The sequence below is a fragment of the Oncorhynchus keta genome, chromosome 1 (assembly GCF_023373465.1).
Source record: "Oncorhynchus keta strain PuntledgeMale-10-30-2019 chromosome 1, Oket_V2, whole genome shotgun sequence".
NCBI classification, from domain to species: Eukaryota; Metazoa; Chordata; class Actinopteri; order Salmoniformes; family Salmonidae; genus Oncorhynchus; species Oncorhynchus keta.
The window spans coordinates 65,453,664-65,476,337 of record NC_068421.1 but is presented as its reverse complement, the minus strand read 5'-3'; the positions used below and the strand labels follow the sequence as shown (position 1 = coordinate 65,476,337).

At 43.6% G+C, this 22,674-nt stretch overlaps 1 protein-coding gene across 8 annotated transcripts in view; it reads right to left on the bottom strand.

Annotated features, from left to right (window-relative positions):
• Positions 1 to 22,674, bottom strand: part of LOC118391005 (ELAV-like protein 4) — a 70,480-nt gene that overhangs the window by 4,850 nt on the left and 42,956 nt on the right. For 5 of the 8 annotated variants that reach the window (XM_052457916.1, XM_052457922.1, XM_052457928.1 and 2 more), the window contains 4 exons: positions 19,776 to 19,879; positions 13,649 to 13,801; positions 4,309 to 4,544; positions 1,968 to 2,006 (listed from right to left, as the gene is read on the bottom strand). In XM_052457916.1, coding sequence (XP_052313876.1) covers positions 1,968 to 2,006; positions 4,309 to 4,544; positions 13,649 to 13,801; positions 19,776 to 19,879 — 532 coding nt within the window. Of the gene's footprint in view, positions 1 to 1,967; positions 2,007 to 4,308; positions 4,545 to 13,647; positions 13,802 to 19,775; positions 19,880 to 22,674 lie in introns of all 8 variants that reach the window. The other 3 variants (XM_035781913.2, XM_035781929.2, XM_052457920.1) reach the window with 3 other exon arrangements.

Below are 22,674 nucleotides of genomic sequence, written 5' to 3'. Positions count from 1 at the left end.
GAGCAAACTAAATGGAAAATGGAAACACTTTACAACCCAGTAGTATTAGGAACAAAGTGTATTCCATCCACCCACTCCTGCAGTCATCTGTTGTGGGGCGGATGAGGATGACAGTGATCGATAGTCTTGCTCAGACCACAGAGCCTCTAAGTATCGGCAAGAATCACTCAGACCTTTCATCAGTACTTTGGCCACGACTTCAGCTTTAACATTTTTGCCAACACAATATCCTTTTTGGTTCTTGTTTGTGTCTCATTACAGTCCCTGTGTAAAATGTATATTTTCTAACAGCAAGTTTTCCCTTCACTAGGGTCTTAAAACCTCTAGTCACGTCAAGGCCTTTTCTAACACGTTCAATTGTATTCGGATCTCTCTGTCTGGGTGAAATAACACCTCCATAGTAATTCCGATGCAAATCCAGGTATGTGTGAGTGTGTGAGGGTGAGAGACAATCACGCTGGATAACAGAGCCACGGAGGAGACTACAGTGGTGTCTAACAGGGCAGGATCAAACACACTGTGTGGTTCTTCCATAGAAAAGGAAAGGAGTTGCATAGCAACAAGGGCTGACCTGCAGCCATCCCACCCTCCCTTAGCTCCCACCTCCACTGCTCACTTCTAAAGCACACTGACTACTACTACACTTGCCTTTGTTCATTAATCATCAGCACTTCAAACCATGTGCCAAGCAAGCAAGAGGCTGTTCTGAAGGCAGGGCTTGTTGGATTTCTGTATTCCAAAACTCTACTGCTTTGACAGTTTGTACATTTTCAATAGTCTTTGCCTTGGTACTGTGTTGTTCAACCAGCAGGCACTGCAGCATATTGGTGAATATTATAAATGTCTTCTCTTCTTTTTGTTGTCATTTTCTTGGCCAGATCTTTTGCATCCCCCTTCAACTGAATTAATTGTTTCCTGCCCCCAGTACAAATAGAGGTATGTTAGACAAACGAGTTGCTGCCTGGGACATTGAGGTAGAGCTATGCGCTAAACAGTCTTTCCCATGCATCATTCTGTCACCGTCTTATAGTTGAGCCTTCACTCTCAGCAAGAATTGCTGCTAATCACTGCTATGGAAACCGATGAATTCAGTGGATTTGCTCTTTTCACAGAAAAAGCTATTTAATCATTCCATTTAAAAAATGTAAAAAGCAAATGCTTATTTTTCCATGCTACATCTGGGATCACAGCCTTTCTATTCCAGTGAGTGGACATCAAAGGAACTCACTGATTACTCTAACATGCAACAAAATGTCATCAGCTGATATCATGATGTCTCACAGCCGCTTCACTTCATGTTACATCAACAGTAGCAAAAGCAAAAGTTATGAGCAAAAAGAGGTGATCAGAAGTTGAGCTGCCTGCAGTGAAACAGCATTTCCTGCAGGGATCCAGGTGTCTCCAGCCTCTCCCATCTTGCCCCTCACTGACCCCTTAACCCCAACGCCCCATCACTACTGCTTACTGCTGTAATAACATGTTGTAATAAATGTATTATTACAACCATTATGGCAAGTCTTATTGAATTGGGTGGTTTGTTATCGTAAGTTCCATTCACTGCTTTGATATTAGTGTTTTCAAACTGAACTTGATCCCAATGTAACATCTAAAGCTGGACAGAGGTTAGGCTAGAGTACCTGAATCCGGTAGAAAAACACGCCTAAAAACAGGAGCTACACACAAGAGAACAGAAATATACACAGAAACTATCCAAAGCAATCGGAATGTAAAAGTCAGCACTCATCATACTCAAAGCAAATTGAACATTAGAAAACAAAAGACGATTGTTTTCCTTTTGGACTAGTGGTTGGTGGATTCAAATTAAACAAGGCTAAAGAAAACCAAAAACATCAAGGCAGAATAACCTTGAACTGATTCGAATGCAAGTGACTTCTAAAAATGAAGAAAACAGGATAGAAATCATTTTGTCAACATGGACATCTGGCATTCGGTGAAGTTTTAATTACCTCTTTACGCCATAGGCCATATTAAGCAAATTGTCCAGCCTGTAAAGAGAAGGAGGGTTCTGGGGTTAATGCCAGGCAGATGGTTGACTCACTCAATGGAACTAATTCTACATCCCTGCCTCACTCAAAGAAGAAAGCCATCCAGAGATGGGCCATTACACTGAGGAGCCCCACCAGTCAGGGGTGGTGTCATTCACACAGCAACAAAGCAGCAGGCTAGCAACAGTACTGTACAGCGCTAACACAAGAGGCCACTCTGTGGCCCAATCAGCCAGCACACAGCGACATTTTCTTTTTTTAGCATGAGGCCCTATGGAGAGCACTCTCACGCTCCACACATTCTTATGCTGCACAGGGCTTTCAGAGTGGTTCCGTTGTACATCTGTGCTGTTGTGTTGACGGCAAATCATTTATAAGTCATTTATAATTGTGAGTTAAGCCATAGTATTGATGTCAAAGAAAGTTTTGAAATCTTTTCTTTCTCAAATTCATTGTCGATCCTTACAGCATAACGAAATAATGATTATTTATGTCATAAACTATGAAAACTGCTTTGCATCCTTATTCCAATTGCCCCTGAGGTACTTTGGCATTAAGTTTGTCATTTTCAAGAAGGTTGAGAGACAAATTAAACATATATTATACTACTAAATAGTATAATAATTCAAAAACATTTTTTGAGTTCTGTCAGTGTAATGGTTTGGCATTTTTTGAGAGATGGTAAAGGTTTTAAGAGAGGAAGATGACAAATCAGGGAATAATGTTGCATGGTTTGGACTAAGTAAACACTACTGAATAGTAACTGACCAAAATAAATAGCTTTCTTTTGACACCTGTCCATGTAGAATGTCAAATGGAATGGTGTTTGTTAGTCAGTTGGTCGGCAGGAAAAATCAGACCGGTCCTGCAGACAGATAGTCACTGTGCTCAGTGGGCCAAGGATGGAAGCCACTCAGCCACATAAATCAGAGGCTTTTTGAGTGAGCCTTGCGTGGCCACGCAATGACCATCATTTGTCACATGGGTCTGCACTGTCTCATGTCTTAGTAAGCCTTTCAGCCTAATGGAAGGGTTGGGAACTTGGGGCCATTCTAAAGTACCTCTCCCTTTCAAAACACTGTCTGTGCTGCAGGTCATCAGTGGGCAGAGATGCCGTCTGTGAACCTGACCAAAAAATCTAAACAAAGCACAAAAATGTGTTGACTCATTAAAGCAGCAATTAGGCCATTATGCGGGCTGGGACTGAGCAATCTGCTTTTGTGGGTAAATTAGTCAATTGGACTGGAAGCTCTGAGGAGGCGCTTCAGGCCGCTGTGCTGGAGACATCTGATGGGCTACTGCTGTAAAAAAAAAAAAAAAAAAACCTGCCTTGGATGCCAGCTTTTCACAAACCCTCTCCAAGCCCACAGCATACAAAAGTGGTGCCTCTCAATGCATGTAAATGGGAACTGTCCGTTTAAAAAAAGTATGTTAAATTAAAACCTGCTCCTACCTTAAATATAATAAGCCTAATTGACCAATTACTGTCATTAGTAATGTGGAGCATCACTAATAACTGAAATCTACAATATTTTGCTTAAGGGATTATATTGCCTTCTTAGAGGTGGATCAGACAAACAGGCATTATATTGACTGGTGGCAAATGGGCAACATTGACAAGATATGTGATGCATTTCTGTCTGAGTTTGTGGATTAGGTTCAGCCCTGTGGCTGTTGGTTGTAATGCTGAGGAAGTTGAAAGGCTCTGGATCTGCAGTGCTCAGACCCTGGATTCTACTGAAAATCATGTTGTATATTCCTAACTCTGTTGGTCTAACTTTTCATAAATATATATAATTTTTTATTGTAATAATTTGCTCCACAATCTTAAATATTTTTGGGGTTCAGATGATAATTTTCATATATTCTCATTGGGACTACAGTCTGGAATCGGTGAGTATCAGGCTAAGTATGTGTTGGGAATGAACAGTGGATGGAAAGAGGGATGACAGCTGGTTGTCATCACCCTCCTTATGGAATAAGGAGGGTGATGAGGTGATGTGATGGAGACATTGTGAACGACAGAACCCCACTGTCTCTTGTAAACAGTTCTTCTCAGTTATGGGTGGAGCTCCAGGAAACCCACTCTTTGGAACAAAAATGCTTTCTTGGTTGAATGCACAAAGAATCAAACATCGTATTGGTGACTGATGACTTACAAGGTGGTTGGTCGTTGCAATTAGACAATAAAATGCCATACTCAACTCTACAGTACATATAACAGTAGAAACATATATTTGAACCAGTAGCCCAATGGCTGAACCTGACCTCCTGACCCTTGTTGTGAGCCCTAGGTATTTACCTGAACCTCTGGGCCTGGTGGTGCAGGGGGCCTGGGTACCGGCGGTTGGGGGACTGGTACAGCTGGGACAGTAGGGCTTGGCTGGTCTTCTGGCTGGGGTTGTTGGCGAACTTGACGGTGATGGGCTCAGCAGCTCCAGAGGGCTTCTGTCCATTCAGCCCCTTAATGGCCTCCTCAGCCTCTATCCTCTTATCAAAGCGAATGAACCCCACACCCCGCGAACCACCTGTGGGGCCAACACATCACAAACATAGGGGCGTCCTTTTACTTCATGTGGTTCCGGTTAGATTACACACACACACACACACACACACACACACACACACACACACACACACACACACACACACACACACACACACACACACACACACACACACACACACACACACACACACACACACACACACACACACACACACACACACACACACACCTTATTGTCACTTTCATACATGGTACAGAGATGATGTCTGTTGTTGCTTTTAATAACATTGAAAGCAACGTTTTGTAAAGGGGATACTATGAGTTGGTCATTATTTGTATTCCATATAGAGAGGGATTGTGTTATGTGTATAACAGTGTTATTTGAAGAAGACAGTATAGCGCAGAGGGAAAAGCGAAGGCAACACCATGATTTCCTGTGCTGTCAAAGAGGGGAGGCTATAGAGGAGCTGATGCCTGCTGATGCAGAAATGCTGTTGTGTTGTTTGTGTACTAGCTGCTGTAGTGCTGTGTCTCCTCACAGCTCATTGAGGCTACTCCGTGAGGTGCGTTGGACTCAGCACACACTGCAGCTCTCCTCCTAGCTGATGGCCACATACTCAGGCCTCACGCCATGTTGCTGGCGACATTTGAGTCGTCTTGAGGCAATGTTTTTTGACCGCCACCTGAAAGTAACATTTGGAGAGACGTACTGCCCAGGAGGTCTTTTCTTGGTCTCCATAAACGCGTGCTGCTCGTTTTTAATGAGGCTGGCTGACTGGCCCAGGGGACACTCGCTCAGTGACAGCATGCTGCCAGGACTATTTGCATAATACTGTGTGTGCACATCTATACACCACACACAGAAACACTTTTTATTGTCATTTCTCTCTCACAACGCCGCTTGCACTTATTGATGTTTTTCTGTTCCGCTGTCTCATTTTCTTCTCGAATCAGACTCTTTTGATATGTGCAGCCCTGAACAAACATTTACACACAATCTCTCCAATGCCGAATGCTTTCATTCACTCTAATGCTGAATAATTTAACTTATGGGTTGCTGCAGCTCTTGACAGACTCTCCCAATCCCTCCCTGCCTTCCCTGTACCTGTACATTATAATTAGGTTGTCACTGCTAGAAAATAATAAACACAGTCTGTTATTCCAAAGGGGTTTGAATTGTTGGCATACAGCTCTGGCTCCGATGTGAAACTAGGGTCACTGCTGCTTCGGTAGAAAATAATGTCATACTGATATTCCTAGGTGGTAACAAGTGCATACTGTTTTTGTACAATATGTTGATTTGTTTGCAGGGTTCTACACTAACTTTTTCAGTTGTTGGCACCATCACGATTTGGTTGCACAAATGTTAAAAACATTTTTTTCAATAATTGATGATGACCTGTCCCATAATGCATTCCATACATAACCAGGCCAATAATGACTAGCTATCTTTTAAATTAGCATGCCCTTGTGTTCTTACATTGACTTGGAGAGATTTACTGTAACGGCAAAGAAAAGAGACTGTTACAATAAAGTGCTAAATGTATTTTTTGCAGATTTCAAAGTACCATGTTTTCTGCGAAATCGTTGAGAGGGCAGAACTGGAAAAAGGATACTTGATACCAAAATGATATCACAGTAAAAAAAAAGTTACCTTTCCATCTACCTAAAAACGCTTAGGCTATCATTAGCATTGCTAACAGATACACAAAGTGGTAGACTTATAGGCCCTACTCGCACCGCACACAGCAGGGCTCATCATTCAGATAAAATTTGCCAGAGGCACACCGGGCTAGTGCCAACTGAAAGCTACTGGTCCGAATGAAAAAATACTGTCCCAGGTCAAGATCTGACAGGAAAGCAAATGATGTGTGCATAATTCCAATAGCTGGTGATTTGATCTTTCATTTACGGGCTATCCAAGTAGCCTATACAGCAGGGCTCTCCAATCCTGTTCCTGGAGAGTACTCTCCTATAGGTTTTCGCTCCAACCCCAGGTGTAACTAACCTGATTCAGGTCATCGACCAGCTAATTATTATAATCAGGTGCTCTAGATTAGGGTCGGAGGGAAAACAGAGTTGGAGAACCATGCGGCAGGTAGCCTAGTGGTTAGATTGTTGGGCCAGTAACCAAAAGGTTGCTGAATCAAATCCCAGAGCTGACAAGGTAAACATCTGTTGTTCTGCCCCTGAGCAAGGCAGTTAACCCACTGTTCTCTGGGCACTGAAGACATGGATGTTGATTATGGCAGCCCCCTGCTCCTCTCTGATTCAGAGGGGTTGGGTTTAAGGAACTGCCCCTTTTTTCCCCAATTTTCCCCAAAAAATGACATACCCAAACTACCTGTAGCTCAGGCCCTGTAGCAAGGATAAACATATTATTGGTACCATTTGAAAGGAAACACTTTGAAGTTTGTGGAAATGTGAAAGGAATGTATGAAAATATAACACAATAAAACTGGTAAAAGATAATACAAAGAAAAAAACAACCGTTCTTTTGTATTTTATTTTGTACCATCATCTATGAAATGTTTTTGTTAAAGAATTTGGATCAAGACTGCCCAAATATACCTAATTTGTTTATTAATAACTTTTCATGTTCAAAATTGTGCACTCTCCTCAAACAATAGCATGGTATTATTTCACTGTAATAGCTACTGTAAATTGGACAGTGCAGTTAGATTAACAACAATTTAAGCTTTCTGCCAATATCAGATATGTCTATGTCCTGGGAAATGTTATTGTTACTTACAACCTCATGCTAATCGAATTAGCCTACGTTAGTTCAACCATCCCATAGACGGGACACCGATCCCGAAGAAGTTTTTAAATGCTGAAGAGACATCCCGAAGAAGTTTTTAAATGCTGAAGAGACATTTCAGTTGAATGCATTCAGTTGTACAACTGACTAGGTATCCCCCTTTCCCCTAATGTTACAGGGTTCATACAGACCATGGAAATTACAATTCAAGGACTTAAATTTTATATTTAATTGTTGTAATAGCCTATAGAAAAAAAACTCAATGTATACGAAAAAGTATGCATTACCACCCAATGGCATTATGCATTGACATTATTTTTACACTCTAAAATATGGTGTAACGTAAACGCACCCCATTCCGTACAAACGTGCGCAACCTCAACATTCAAATGAGGCTACAAAGAAAACTAATGGGACTGTAGCGACTGTGTTGAGTTCAAAATCAGGGGTGTGAACTAGGTTTCTATTCAAGCGTTGATCGACATGGTAATGGCTCTATACTATTGGAGAAAAGTTTAAAAAACTGACCCTCCGTTACATTGTGGCGTGTCATGTCGTAACGTACAGCACGCAGAAAGCAACTAATTGTGTCTTACAATCTCTCTCCACCAGGTGTAGCACTTCTGTCATCCTTTAAAAACAAGAAATGGACAGTGATGGGGGTAAGGGGGGATACCTAGTCATTTTTTGCGTCATCTTTGCATGCGATCATCATTCTCAAAGCCGCTGTTTACTTCTAAGATCACTTTAGCACCGCCCTAAAAACCTGATTCAAATTCGACACAAACCATCAAATAGGTATGTAATGACACATTATATAAACTCTGTATAATGTTTTATTTACATTTTAGAGGCGATAAGTTAGACAGATCGAGTGAAAAAAAGCAATTTTCCCACACGACATCTCTCCTTCTCACTATCACGCATTAGTTTCACTTCCCCACCCGCCATTTAAAAAAAGACCATTGCCTGCTTGAATTATGCAGAAACGGGCAGTGTTTAGGTCATGTAATTGATTATTTTGGAAAGGAGAGAAAATGTGCTTTACAATGGTATTGACATTACAGTTGATCTGGAAGTATTACATTTTGGGGCGCTAAAATAAGGGCAATTGTACGGACCAAGGCGATGTACGAGTTTACGTTACGTATCACTGTCCCTGGATAAGCTAGCGACTGGGCTAACACAGCTAACCTTTTAGTTCAATAATATGCTGTTTTTATTAACATTTTGTTGGCTTTATAAACATGAGAGAAATTGAACTAGCTAGTAGCTAACGTTAGCTAGTTAGTTGTACTTAGGTAGCTTACATGGCTAGCTACTTATTGACCCTAATGCTAGCCTTTACAGCCAAATATCACTTCAGAAACGTATTGATATGGCCTGCATTGTAGACCATTTCTCCCCTCTTGCTGCAGCTTTAGCTCATCTTGAATTAACAAATGCTGTGAAAACCAGCGTGCTGTAAACATTCTAAAGTGTGCTTGGTTTTGTTGACATGTTCAGTCTTCACGCACTGTTGCTCCTACGGTACTAATCTGGTGAGAGCACCTTTGGAGCAAGGCATTTGATTGGTTTGACATGTTGTGAGGCGTCACTGATGTAACACCAGGTTTGGACCGCACTTTAGCTGATTTCTGCTAATGGTTCGCGATAAGGCTATCTTGCTTCTAATAACCGGTTTAACTGCAAGAAGCGCAACACCCTTCAATCGAAACAAACGAAAGCGGCTGCATCTCTCAAAAACCGATCAGAAATGAAATCACGAAATAATTATATTAGAGCAGTAGAACTTCTAATCGACACAACGAACGAACAGTTTTGGTAATCCGTCTTTAAAAATAAAAAAAATCACTGGCCCAAGCGGGCCACTGACGGGGATGATTGCCTGGCTCAGAGGGTTCCCGAAACCTGCCTTGTATGTCGAGCCCTGACACACAAAGACAGGGGCATTCCCGGGCAGTTGTTGCCTCTTTAGAAATATGGTTTATTTTTGGTCAGTTGCACATTACTGTATGAATAAAACATGATAAAAGTGAAGCCATAAACCCACTAGCTACTCATGTCAAGAATGCCCCTTGTGGAAGAGTCGGGACATTATAAGACTTAAAGAATACAGTATTTTTTAGTTTCTAGAGCAATGAAATACCTGTTTACACCCTGTGGACTCATCTCCTGTAAGGATATGACCACACCTCTAGTGAAGAGAGCAGACAAGCACCAGTGGTCTATGTATGCCCCTTGGCCTTGAACTGCACCAGGCTGCAGCTGTTTGAAGAGATCTACACTACAGCAGTGCTTAGCATACAGCTGAAGGCTGCAAACCCACATTCAGGGTGGGATCTGAGAAAAACACCCCAGCCACTTGAATGAAGTGTTGACTTGAAGTGGTGTCCATTAAGGAAGGGGTGTAAAGAGTGGAAGGCTAGTGCAGTGGTCTCTTGAGAACTAAGTCTGTCCCTGTCTATGTGGAGAGGTGTGAGGGTCTTTGACCCCACGAACAGTAATTCCTCTCATTTCTCCTTTCACTGCCGTATAGACCTTCTGGGCATGAGGAGAAACACTACTACTGCACTACTACTGCCTAATGCAATTACACCACAACAGGTCAGGCGATCATGAACTTTGAACCAGTGACTGTGATATCCTGGCAGAGAGAAGAGACTCCATACAAACAGGTCTGTGTGTCAGACAGTTAACAGCAGTCGCTTCAGAATACAATCTAATGTAGGGTATAAGTTTTGGCTTTCACCAGTGGTTCCCTCAAGCAAGGCAGAAGCCTAACAAAACAATCCCAGAAGTTATCTAGAAGTTATCTAGTTATCTATATTTTTTTAACTGAATTGCTGTCAGTGTTGATATTGTGGAGTACCCCCCCCCACTAGCTTTTTCAACATTTACATAATGAGCTTCCAGATGTTTGTTTTTTTGCATATCAAAACAACAAAGCAATGCAAACAGGCAGGCTGAGGAAAGCTGGGAACCAGACTTTGGCAGGCAGGCAGCTTCAGCCGGTTCCAGCACTTATCACAGGCCATACTGCATTAGGCCACAATGTGCTACAGGCAGTTTCATTCAAAGTAATCAGCCATGGTTTATGTAACTCTACCTGTACTTATCTCTTCCGAGCACACATGAACACAGAGAATGGCTGGTTTATTAATAACCACAACCAGGGAAGACAGTGGCAAGGAGCTGCCAGTGCCCTGACAAAGCTTTCTGCACGCCCACTGCACCCAGACACTACCACGGTGCTCCCCAACACTTCACTCGGCTAACATTCCTCTGGGAAATCTGGAGGGATCTGAGAATCTGTCCAGGAGGCTGATGAAAGCCTTCTCTCTCCGCTCCAAACCTGAGCGCTTTGCTACCGTTTGTCATTCCGCTCTTTGAAGTGGCTGTAGCAACTGTATGGAATGTTTGTTAAACTTACACATTAAATACATTAGGAAAAAACCTCTCCCTGCCTCCTAATCAGAGAGAGAGAGAGAGAGAGAGAGAGAGAGAGAGAGAGAGAGAGAGAGAGAGAGAGAGAGAGAGAGATGGAGAGAGAGAGATGGAGAGAAAGATCTGTTCTTGTTTTATGTAACTTAGTTTGTGGGGATAGATACAGATGGTCTTTGAAAAGGCAGTGTGAAAGAAGCCTTTGAAGAGCTTAGGTGCTCTCTGCTCCGCTCAGTAAAAGCAGAGTTAAAGCCATCTGTCTGCTTCTATGTGTGACCGCAGGCCAAGGTAACTATGCAATACACTCCATGTTATGGGTTCTGGTGGGTTATAGAGACACCAGGAAAGAGATGAGTTGTACAAGGTCTTATTTTATCTGTAAATAAATCAGGTTTGCTCATACAGTACGTAGCCTTGATCTTCAGCCACACATGGTGGGATTTTACATGAGCCAGAATGTATTACAACATTCATCATCAACATGACTTTTCCACTGTAAAAGTGTAGATGTGTCTATGGAGAGGAAGCCACACACTGATTGATCCGGGTTTTAATATATGTAGTGTGTATGAATGTTTTGCATGCTCTAGTCTGTGTGACTCAGCGTAACTTATAAAAGAAAGCTCTTGTATTGTCCTTTTTGAGGAGATGTGTATTGACTGACTGCTGTGTGCCTGGGCCCTGCAGAGATGTTGAGAATATTTAACTATTGATCAAAGCCTCTCCGTATTATATTTCCTTCACATTGAGTTTCTGTTCGCATTGAACATCATGATCCGACGACTTTCCCCAAAGGTTAGAGAGAGTGATGCGATATAAAAATGCTTCTCTGCGATATTTGTTCCGATAGAGGGGAAATACACATATCCATTCTGCAGAGATCAACAGAAAGAGAGAAGAGAAAGATACTAATATTGACAAAACACTTTGGTTACATGATTGATGTGTTATGCAATGACTGCCAAGCCTGCATCAGTGTGGATGAGCGACTGGCCTACCGTGTGATGTTCTGATTGGTTATAAAGGTCATTGGGGTTATTTCTTGATGGACAGAAAAATCTTCATGATCAGGGCAGTGGCAAGAAATGTGGGCTTAGGCTTTGTAATAACATAATTCCCCAGTCCCAACTCATTGTCAAGTCAATGTGAGTTCAGTCCGCCATGGACTATTTGTAACAGAACATTGTCTTCTCTGACTGTGAACTATGCAAACTGTGACTCAAAGTTATTTCTGATGATACTGAGCAGGAGACTGACTGCAATATGCATCACGTTGATGGTCTGTGAAAATGAACTAAATCTCCTAATTAGTGGGTTTGAGCACATTTGTCGAAACCGATTCCTAGATTGGCCTTTGGAGCTTGTGTGCTCACTCTGAGCCACAGTAATGTCTGAAACTGAACAGATGGAGGGGAATTCTGATTTGGAATATCAAATTATGTTGATGATATTGGCGTGTGTGTGTGTAATGATGTTGAAATCAATGCATGATTAACTGTCCTATACATATGAATGGTTAACCACTCAAAAGTAAAGGACAAAGGCAAAATTTTAAAACTAATCTCTCTCTCTCTTCCCCTCTCTCACCCCACAGTTACACTTGTGTGAGTCGCAAGAGAGTTTTAATTTACGGTCCATTTCTCTTTATGGCAGTATGTGTGATGTGCTAGCTCTGAGCTCTCGGGCTCCTCTAAAAACCCTCCTTGTTTCTTAATCACCAGCAACTAAAATTTAATTAGAAATTCCTTCAGCAGATCCCCCTGCCTCAGGGGAGGCCTCTCTGGGCCGGGTAGGGCCTGTATGTGCTGGTGGGCCAGGCACTGTGTGTGTGTGTACGTGTGAGTGAGAGGGAGAAAGAGAGAGAAGGAGAAAGAGAACGTGTGCGTGTGCACGCATCTGAGGCAGAAGATTTGCCTGTCTCTCTCTCTCTGTGGAGTGGTTCTGGCACTGTGAGACATGTAAGGTTATGATCCTGCCTACTGTTCCCTTCAACAGTGTGATTGGGATACAATGGAGAAGAGACTGTTGGCACACCAACAGGATGAGCATTGGGCTTGTGGAGAACATGCTTGGGAAACTGTTTCTGTCTCTTAAGACCAACTGTGTGCAAGCATGGTAATACCATTAACTATTTAGACCTTTTCTTTTTTTAAATACTGCTCCACAGAATGCGTCAGACATTCCATTCCATTTAGGCTATTCAGAGGTTGATTTATTTATGACAGTGGTATGAGACAAGGTTAATGGGAATATCTAGCTGGCTAGTACTGTAGTTATATGAACGGATGTGTTTTCCACTGCCTTTACTTTTTGTGCTGTTGTTTGTGATCCCGAGGGCTGTGTGGAACAGGTCTTGTGGAAACATAGCTGCAAATAAACAGACCTGCTCTAAATTTGATCCTGCTCTGTTGTGTGTGGAGGGCCCCAGTGTCAGGGCTGATTTATTCTGCTTAGGCAAATGAGTGTGGCTTACAATGTGTGGTACTCATTCTGCTTCTTCAGTACACACAACACTGGAGCCTGCCGCAGGCAGACAAAACCTCTGAAATGGATCTAAGAGCTGTGCAATGGAAGTCATGCTGCATGTTTTGGCATCATGGTTTAATCTCTTTTTGTGCCTGTGCTCGGGTTGTGTGTAGGGTGTGTATGACTCAGATGAACATAAGTTTATGTATATATGTGTGTGTGCATATTTGTGTGTGTTATCATGTTTAGGTCAATGCATGTGTGCTGTGCTGGCAAGAGGGTTAGAGTGTGTGTGTGTGTGTGTGTGTGTGTGTGTGTGTGTGTGTGTGTGTGTGTGTGTGTGTGTGTGTGTGTGTGTGTGTGTGTGTGTGTGTGTGTGTGTGTGTGTGTGTGTGTGTGTGTGTGTGTGTGTGTATGCATAGGTTTGTATGTATATAAATGAAAAGGCTCCCCATGGATACCTGTGACCTGGTCCACCAGGATGCGGGAGGTGATGATGCGTCCATACTGGGAGAAGAGCTGCTCCAGGTCCTTCTGGGTCATGGTCTTTGGCAGACCACTCACATACAGGTTAGCGTCTCGGATGGAGGCTGAGCTGGGACGTGCATATGACACCTTAGGAGATAGGTAAGAGATAAAAATGACTGTAGCATCTAGGAGAACATTTTGAGCGTAGAGCATTGGTTTGTATTTTTTCCAGGGCATTGGCAGAGATGTTGGTGCAAGTTGTTTTTAATGACCTGAATCACAGGGCTTCACCTTACTGAGCTTGTTTTAATTAGCACATAACTTGCGTTACAGCAGATTCCATCTAAAAGCCACTTACACATTAGCCTAGCAGACCCCATGCAGAAGAGATGTGAGGAAGTTAGGTTGGCACCAATTTATCTTCCGTTTTATTTGTTGTATAACATTCATATTTGTGTACTGTAACAAAAGGCTCACACTTCGAACCCTCATCAACCCTCATCATTAATATGGAAGTATTGGACAAAAATAAATCGCTCTTGTTAATTCTTACATAAAAACAAATGCACTCACACATACGGTAGATGGGAGAGAAGGTGTATTTACAGCCTGTAGATGAGGGTGGGAGAGAGAGAGAAAGAGACGAAAAGAGGTCGTTTGGAAATCCTATTTTGGTGAGGGGGGGGGTTGTATTGGGATGGATTGTACTAACTATAACTATGCAACCTAAATGAGGTGGGTGCCTTCTCTCACAGACCCCTCCACAGTTCTGTAACACCCTCTCTTCAGTGTGCTACACTCACCAGCACCTTGGACAGCGCCTCTCTCTCACACACTCGGAGTCCCTCACACTCACACTCTCACACAGACTGTTGTTGCTTGGCTGTCATCTCTCCTGTTAGCCTGGGTCACAGCTCTCATTCTGTCAGAGCACACACTCACCTCCCTCAGTCTAATTTAGATGCTACCATTTCTTTAACTCTTATTTTAAAAGGTCATATAAACTGTAGTATTACACTATATTGGAAGCTACTATTTGAAGGCTGTTCTGTTTGTCATTGACAGGGTGTTCTTCATGATCTTTAACTGGCAAATTAGACCTTGATATTGCAGTTGTGCCATGTTCGCTCTCTCCTGAAACAGTTCCTGTCCTTTGTTGAATGCTGTTCTAATTTCTAGATTGCGATCTGGTTTTACTTTTTCAAAATGTGAGTTTAATCCTGTTATCATTGCTGACTGGAGAACCTTTTCCATCCAGGGTATTCATTCAAAGACATAAATCTTTAAACACTGGCTCCTGAGTGGTGCAGTGGTTTAAGACACTGCATCTCGGTGCTAGAGGTGTCACTACAGACCCTGGTTCAATTCCAGGTGGGTGTGATTGGGAGTTCCATAGGGAGTGATTGTGAGTCCCATAGGGTGGCACACAATTGGCCCAGCGTTGTCCGGTTTAGGGTTTGGCCAGGGTAGGCCATCATTTTCTAAGGCTGGCCATGCTTTCCACCTGGCTACCCCTATCGTGATCAACAGCCCTCCATCCCCACAGCAACTCGCCCAAGCCTCCCCCATTTCTCCTTCACCCAAATCCAAATAGATGATGTTCTGAAAGAGCTACAAAATCTGTACCCCTACACATCAGCCGGGCTAGACAATCTGGATCCTCTCTTTCTAAAATGATCTGCCAAAATTGTTGCAACCCCTATTACTAGCCTGTTCAACTTCTCTTTGTATCGTCAGAGATTCCCATAGATTGGAAATCTGCCACAGTCATCCCCCTCTTCAAAGGGGGAGACACTCTAGACCCAAACTGCTACAGACCTAGATCTATCCTACCCTGCCTTTCTAGGATCTTCGAAAGCCAAGTTAACAAATGGATTACCAACCATTTAGAATCCCACCGTACCTTCTCCGCTATGCAATCTGGTTTCAGAGCTGGTCATGGGTGCACATCAGCCACATTAATGTGCAGCCGTATTCATAGACCTGGCCAAGGCTTTCGGCTCTGTCAATCACCCCATTCTCATCGTCAGACTCAACAGCCTTGGTTTCTCAAATGATTGCCTTGCCTGGTTCACCAACTACTTCTCTGATAGAGTTCAGTGTCAAATCGGAGGGCCTGTTGTCCGGACCTCTGGCAGTCTCTATGGGGGTGCCACAGGGTTCAATTTTCAGGCCGACTCTCTTCTCTGTATATATCAATGATGTCGCTCTTGCTGCTGGCGATTCTCTGATCCACCTCTACGCAGACAACACCATTCTGTATACCTCTGGCCTTTCTTTGGACACTGTGTTAACTAACCTCCAGACGAGCTTCAATGCCATACAACGCTTCTTCCGTGCCTCCAACTGCTCTTAAATGCAAGTAAAACTAAATGCATGCTTTTCAACCGATCGCTGCCCGCACCTGCCCGCCCGTCCAGCATCACTACTCTGACTTAGAATATGTGGACAACTACAAATACCTAGGTGTCTGGTTAGACTGTAAACTCTCCTTCCAGAATCGCATTAAGCATCTCCAATTCAAAATTAAATCCAGAATCGGCTTCCTATTTCGCAACAAAGCATCCTGCCAAACATACCCTCGTAAAACTGACCATCCTACAGATCTTTGACTTCGGCGATGTCATTTACAAAATAGCCTCCAACACCCTACTCAACAAATTGAATGCAGTCTATCACAGTGCCATCCATCTTGTCACCAAGTCTCTGTCAGGTAAAGCCCCGCCTTATCTCAGCTCAATGGTCACCATAGCAGCACCCACCCGTAGCACGCGCTCCAGCAGCATCTCACTGGTCACCCCCAAAGCCAATTCCTCCTTTGGCCACCCCTCCTTCCAGTTCTCTGCTGCCAATGACTGGAACAAACTGCAAAAATCACTGAAGCTGGAGACTCACATCTCCCTCACTAGCTTTAAGCACCAGCTGCCATAGAAGCTCACAGATCACTACACCTGTACATAGCCCATCTGTAGCCCATCCAACTACCTCATCCCCATACTGTATTTATTTATTTATCTTGCTCCTTTGCACCCCAGTATCTCTACTTGCACATTCATCTTCTGCACATCTACAATTCCAGTGTTGAATTGCTATATTGTAATTACTTTGCCACCATGGCCTATGTCTTGCCTTACCTCCCTTATCCTACCTCATTTGCACATGCTGTATATAGACTTATTTTTCTATGGCATTATTGACTGTATGTTTGTTTATTCCATGTGTAGCTCTGTGTTGTTGTATGTGTCGAACTGCTTTGCTTTATCTTGGCCAGGTCGCAGTTGCAAATGAGAACTTGTTCTCAACTAGCCTACCTGGTTAAATAAAGGTGAAATAAAAATTAAAAAAAAATTGTAAACAAGAATTTGTTCTTAACTGACTTGCCTGGTTAAAAAATGTACTTGTGCAAATAAAAACATCTCGGCATAATCACAAAAAATCCTACTTAACTCTGAAGGTAAAAGCATTGGCAGTTAGCTTCCCCTGTGGCCCTCGTCTTTCAAACCTTCCTTCCTTCTTTCCCCTTTGGTTCTATCACTTTCTCTCCTACTCTCCCTGTCAGCCCACCCCAGATGTCTTATCCATCAACACCTCCAATGGCTGGAACAAGTAAGTGTGTGTGTGTGTGTGTGTGTGTGTGTGTGTGTGTGTGTGTGTGTGTGTGTGTGTGTGTGTGTGTGTGTGTGTGTGTGTGTGTGTGTGTGTGTGTGTGTGTGTGTGTGTGTGTGTGTGTGTGTGTGTGTGTGTGTGTGTGTGTGTGTGTGTGAAGAGAGACTGTGTAGCCCTGCTCTTCTCACCTCCAGCGGGCTCCTTCCTCTCACACCTCCACAGGGTAGCAGCAGCAGACTTGTGCTGAGAAACTCTGAGGTGTCATGGAGGAGGAAACCACACGCTTTAAAAGACAGAAACATATCCCAGAAAGACACCACCTGTGTGTGTGAAACTCTGTGGCGAACCGAGCCGCTCCTTTTTGTTTACACCCTACAGTGAGGGAGCACTGAGGGTACGAGTGTTATGGGGGTACTAGAAGGAAAACGTGTGTATGGAATAGGGAGTGATGTGTCTGTGAGTATTATGTGTACACACATACGGATGGATATTCCCATAGGCTTACTGTACACGATCGCCTACATATTAACTACAGTATTGTACTGCATAAAAAACACGTTTCATCAGCTGAGGTTTGGTGTGAAACTGGAAAGTCATATCAAAGACACTAAGCTCTTCATGTCAAGTGTCTTCCCGAAAAGAGGGCTCTAAATGTTTCCTCTGCACATCGACGTATGAACTGTAGTTCAATGACACCACAAGCAGCTCTCTCTTCTCTCCCACCAGAGAGCCTCACACTGGGCTGCAAGACAGAGCTGTCTGCTGCTATTAGGGAGTCTGTCTTCATTTTCATGGCTGCTTAAGATAACCTCTGGTGCAGAAAGAAAGGCCTGTGGCACTGCATGGATATTTTAAGTAGATAATGACCTTGAACACACTTATTAGAAGTTGTAAAAGGGGCATTTTCTTCAGTGCTGCTAAAAGGCCTTATTGATATGGGTAGCACAGTCTAAATAATGGGTTTCGCACAATGGCAAGAATGAAAAGAGCAAAACTCAAATCGAAGGGAGAGAGACAAAAGGGCCTAAACCTCTCATGCAGAGAGGGAATCTGCTGCTATCACTGAGAGCTAGGGTGAAGTCAAAGATGCTGCTCCGTCTGACTGGATAAGATGGACAGACAGAGGAAGCTGAACGACGTGGAACGCTGTGTGTGTATTTGTAAGCAAGAGAGAGATAGGGGAGGACAGTGCGTGTGGGGGGAGACGACATCGCTCACTGGTGTACTTGCTCTTTGGACTGTGTGCTCCAGGATGATGGACACGGAAGATCGCTTCCGTTTTATTACACACAAGCTGTGGGAGGAAGAGGCTGTGCAAGAGCTGAGGAAGCGAGGAGTGTGTGTGTAGCTCTGAATATGCTATGGGTTTTGACAGCGTCAATGAGAAACAGCAGTAGGCTCTTCTCTCTAGCCCAAGGGGACAGGCCATGGCACGCTGGTGATTCCTAAGTGGGCTGCTTCCTAAAGACAAGCCTGATGCGTGGGGACTTGGGAGGACTGGGGAGCGTCACTGCTACAGTAGCCTGGGTTGGGGGCCTGGGTGCTAGCTTGGCCCTCTGGTTCTCCATCTCAGCAGACTTCATTAGTGAGGGAGAGTGGCAGCGGGAATCTACAGACACGGACCCAGTGACTCATCCTAACGCCTGTCAGCTACGCTCAGTGGGTGAGACCTGCGCTAGAGTAACTGTGGGTCATACTGACTGTCACAATCTGACACGCACAGACATACACAGAGAGCTCTGGCTGTCTCCCCACGCCCTTGCCTCTCAAGAGCCCACTTCAAAGCACTGTGCTGGATTGAAAACAGGCTGGGCTGTGTTGATCTGGTGTGGCTGTTTCCCTTTACAATATTGACCTGTCATGTTCAGGGCTGTCGAGGGATTGGGGATTGTGTATGAGCTTCTCCCATTCAGCTCGGCAGGGTAATCTGATCTGATTAGATTTAGAAATATGTTACTGAAAGGGCTTGGATTATGGTAGCAGAGCAGATTACAGTATGGCTTAAAGCGAACAGCATAACGGAGCCATATGAGGGGATAGCGATCATAATCCTGCTCAACAAGTAAAGACAAACGACTGGATATTGAGTATACTAATAAAACTATACTACTTATGAAATTATACTTTTCCCTTCATCTATATTTGACTTCCCAACCTTTAATAAAATGTAATATTAATTTGAGTCCTCTATTTAACTTTGGCAGCATGTAATAAATGTTTTTTCCCTACTGTCTGAAAATCTTTCTAGTTTCACCTTTACATTTTGACATTTTAGAACTGAATTAGCATATCAGTTATACCTCACGGCTTTTTATGCTCTTTGATTCAGCTACTCTCTCTCTCTCTGCATGTATTTAAATTAGTATGAATCTCCTCTCTAGCTTATCAGAAGCCTCAGTCACTGCCCAACATTCCTAAAACCTACATGGGCACTGAAGCAGTGCGTTCCTAATCACATGGCCGCTGGGTGAATTGATATTCAGGGTACAGAACAGTTTTTACCAATCTGACTTACCTTGATAGTTTTGGTTTGAAGTCTGAGTCCGTTTAATGTGTTAATGGCTTTCTCTGCATCCTTTGGGTCTATGTAGTTGACGAACCCATAGCCCAGACTCTGTCCTGTAAAACAGAAAGAGCATTTTTACAATACAGAATTCTACCCAGTACATTCAGAATTGGTACAGATACATTCTAAGTCCAAGTAATGTCTTCACAACTGAAAGCGAAAAAATGTCATTGTTTTTGAAAAACGTCTGACATTGTCATTAATACCAGATTTGTTTTGATTGAACATTATCCTGACATCTCTGGATATTTATTTCAGACAGAGTCGGCTTTGATGAGCTCGTTGACTTTCAACAAACGCCCAAAGCTATTGTGGCTGTGTGATAGTAAAATAAACAAACTTGCTACACAAGTGCCTGGCAAGTCCAAGTGGAGCAACGTACTCATAGCCATTAATGGAACCAGGCAGCAGTAAGTCCACAGTGGAAAAGACTAAGTGAATCTCAAATGTAATGCAGCGCTGCTCTAGCACCAAGTAAATAGCATCCAAGGCAAGCTGCAGCTTTGGGCCAAAGGGAGCTGTATTTCTCACATCAAACACGATGCTTCTCCCTCACTTTTAGTGGATTACCCTGGATTATCATTTCTCCATTGTTCATTAAAAACCTCCTGTCCGGGAGAGAATCTCTGTGGTTCACAGCTATTTTTACCCTTCATCTCGCTGACACTGATCTGACAGCACCCCTCGGAAAGTTTGGACACTAAAATAGAACTATGCCATTAACGCAAAAATATCCTTGGGCCTGTGGATATGTATTCAATATCAAAGTGCCTTCGAAAAGACATCTCTTCTCATACTCCTCAATGTGGGTTGCCGATAATTAGCCAACTGCAGAGCGGCTCCCCCCTCTCTGTCACCTTCCTCCTCCCCCTTCCACTGCTTCACAAGGAGAACTTGAGGCTCGACAAGCATAGCTTACAAAAGGTTAGCTGAAATGAAGTGTGCTTCCGAAGCGCACTCATGCAGAGGCGCCTGGATGTGCTGGGTTGCGATTAATGATACAGTTACATTGCACTTGGGCGGGCAGGCAGGTAGGCAGGCAGGCAGGAGCTGTGTGTGAAGGGAGTCTCAGGTGCTCATCCCTCCTCTGCATGCTCACCCTGGCCCTCAGCGCTCAGATCTAGGAGGCCATCAGGGCCCCTACACTGTCATGTCCGCTGTGCCAAGCACCTCTCTAAAGTCCATGTGTGCTTGTATATGTTTGTAGGCACATGTGCCGTATACATACTATAAACACGTGTCCGTGTGTGAATGGATTCCAAATGAACACAAGGAACTGTCTCTGTTTGTGATCCCTCACTCCCTCCAATTCTGGTGCAGTCTACACCAGTGTTTCTTTGGGAGTTGGCACCAGTCCCTGTGCCCACCTTGGCAAGGCTGGATGGGAGATCTGGGTGTGCCCCTCCTCCCACCCCCTGGCACCACTCCCTAGGTGAGTGGAGAAATGGGGTGAGGCAGCTGCTTTCAGCACGAGGCAGCTCCAAGAGGGGATTCCACCCACCAGTAACAGAGTAGCCCACAGCAGGGGTCCATGGGCTGACTGCTTCCCGGAGACACAACGCCAACGCACAGAAACATACACTCATACTGCATGTAAAAAACATTTTTTTGCAAACTATGGACCGCTGATGTGAATATACCACTAAAACGTACACAGTAAATAGAAAGTGTACACACACACCCTGACAAGGTCAAAAAGCGGTAGTGCGCAGACTGTGGCCCAACATTGGCAGGCAAACTTGTCTTGGCCTTTCACAACAACGACTTGCTCTGCACGCACGCAGCCCAGCAGGTTCAACCCAGCACGATGCCTGACTGAAATAAATACACAGGCCTAGCACAGCATGGTTCAGAACAGCACAGCTCAGCACGGCGCAGCACAACATGCCTCAACGCTGTTCTACACAGCACAGCAAAGCTACTACTACAGTACATAGCTGTCCAGGAGAGTGCAGGTGTTTTAGCACAAAAATGTTTTAGCTTTTTGTATAAAGGATAATTTTCTGGTTGTTTACTGTGTTATATATAGGAATCTAGATCCACGTGTCACTAGAAAGGCTGAGTGCCATTTTGAAGGATTGTACAAATGCCATTAAGGATAATTATAGACAAACATCTGGAAAAAAAGGCATCCCAGGAAGCTGAAAATGCCATTAAGATAGCATAATAAATACCCTCTAATGGAAGAGCAAACAGGAAATTATCCCTATGCCGTTTAATTTGTCTAATGGATACATTAACTTACACATTTTAATTGTCAATTAAAACCCCAAACCAAAATGATGCATTGCAGTTTTAATGAGCTTTTAATGAGGATAGATCTTCATTTTCCATGACTTTCAGCTCCTAACAACAGCAATCCCATCCCATCCCCAAATCTGGAGGCGTTTGAACAACATGTACAAACTAAAAAGACAATGCTTAACATCAGTTAAAAGGGATATTCTTCATAAATAAACAGCTTAGTGACGTTAGTAGTGGGATCGTGCTGAGCTCCTTCATTAGGATGAGTTGAGCTAAAAGCACAGGGCCAATAGTTGTGTGTGACAGTGGATCCCCCCTCTTTGTGATCCAGAGTGGTGCGTTGGTTCGTAGCAGACGTGCGCGGGGATAATTGAGCTCATTAGTTGTGACATTAACACAGCAGTGCCATAATGCTTCATAACAGCTGTCCCGTTTTATCCCTAACCACTACTGATGAGAGAGCGGGCCGGGGTAATTGAGACCACCTCACCAGGTCTGCACCGCTCCCCGTACAGTCCAAAAATAAATACGAGGGGGAAAGAGGCAGTGTACCAAATGCTTTTCCTTGGCAAATCACTGCTATTTCCAGTGAGTGGCTCCTCTC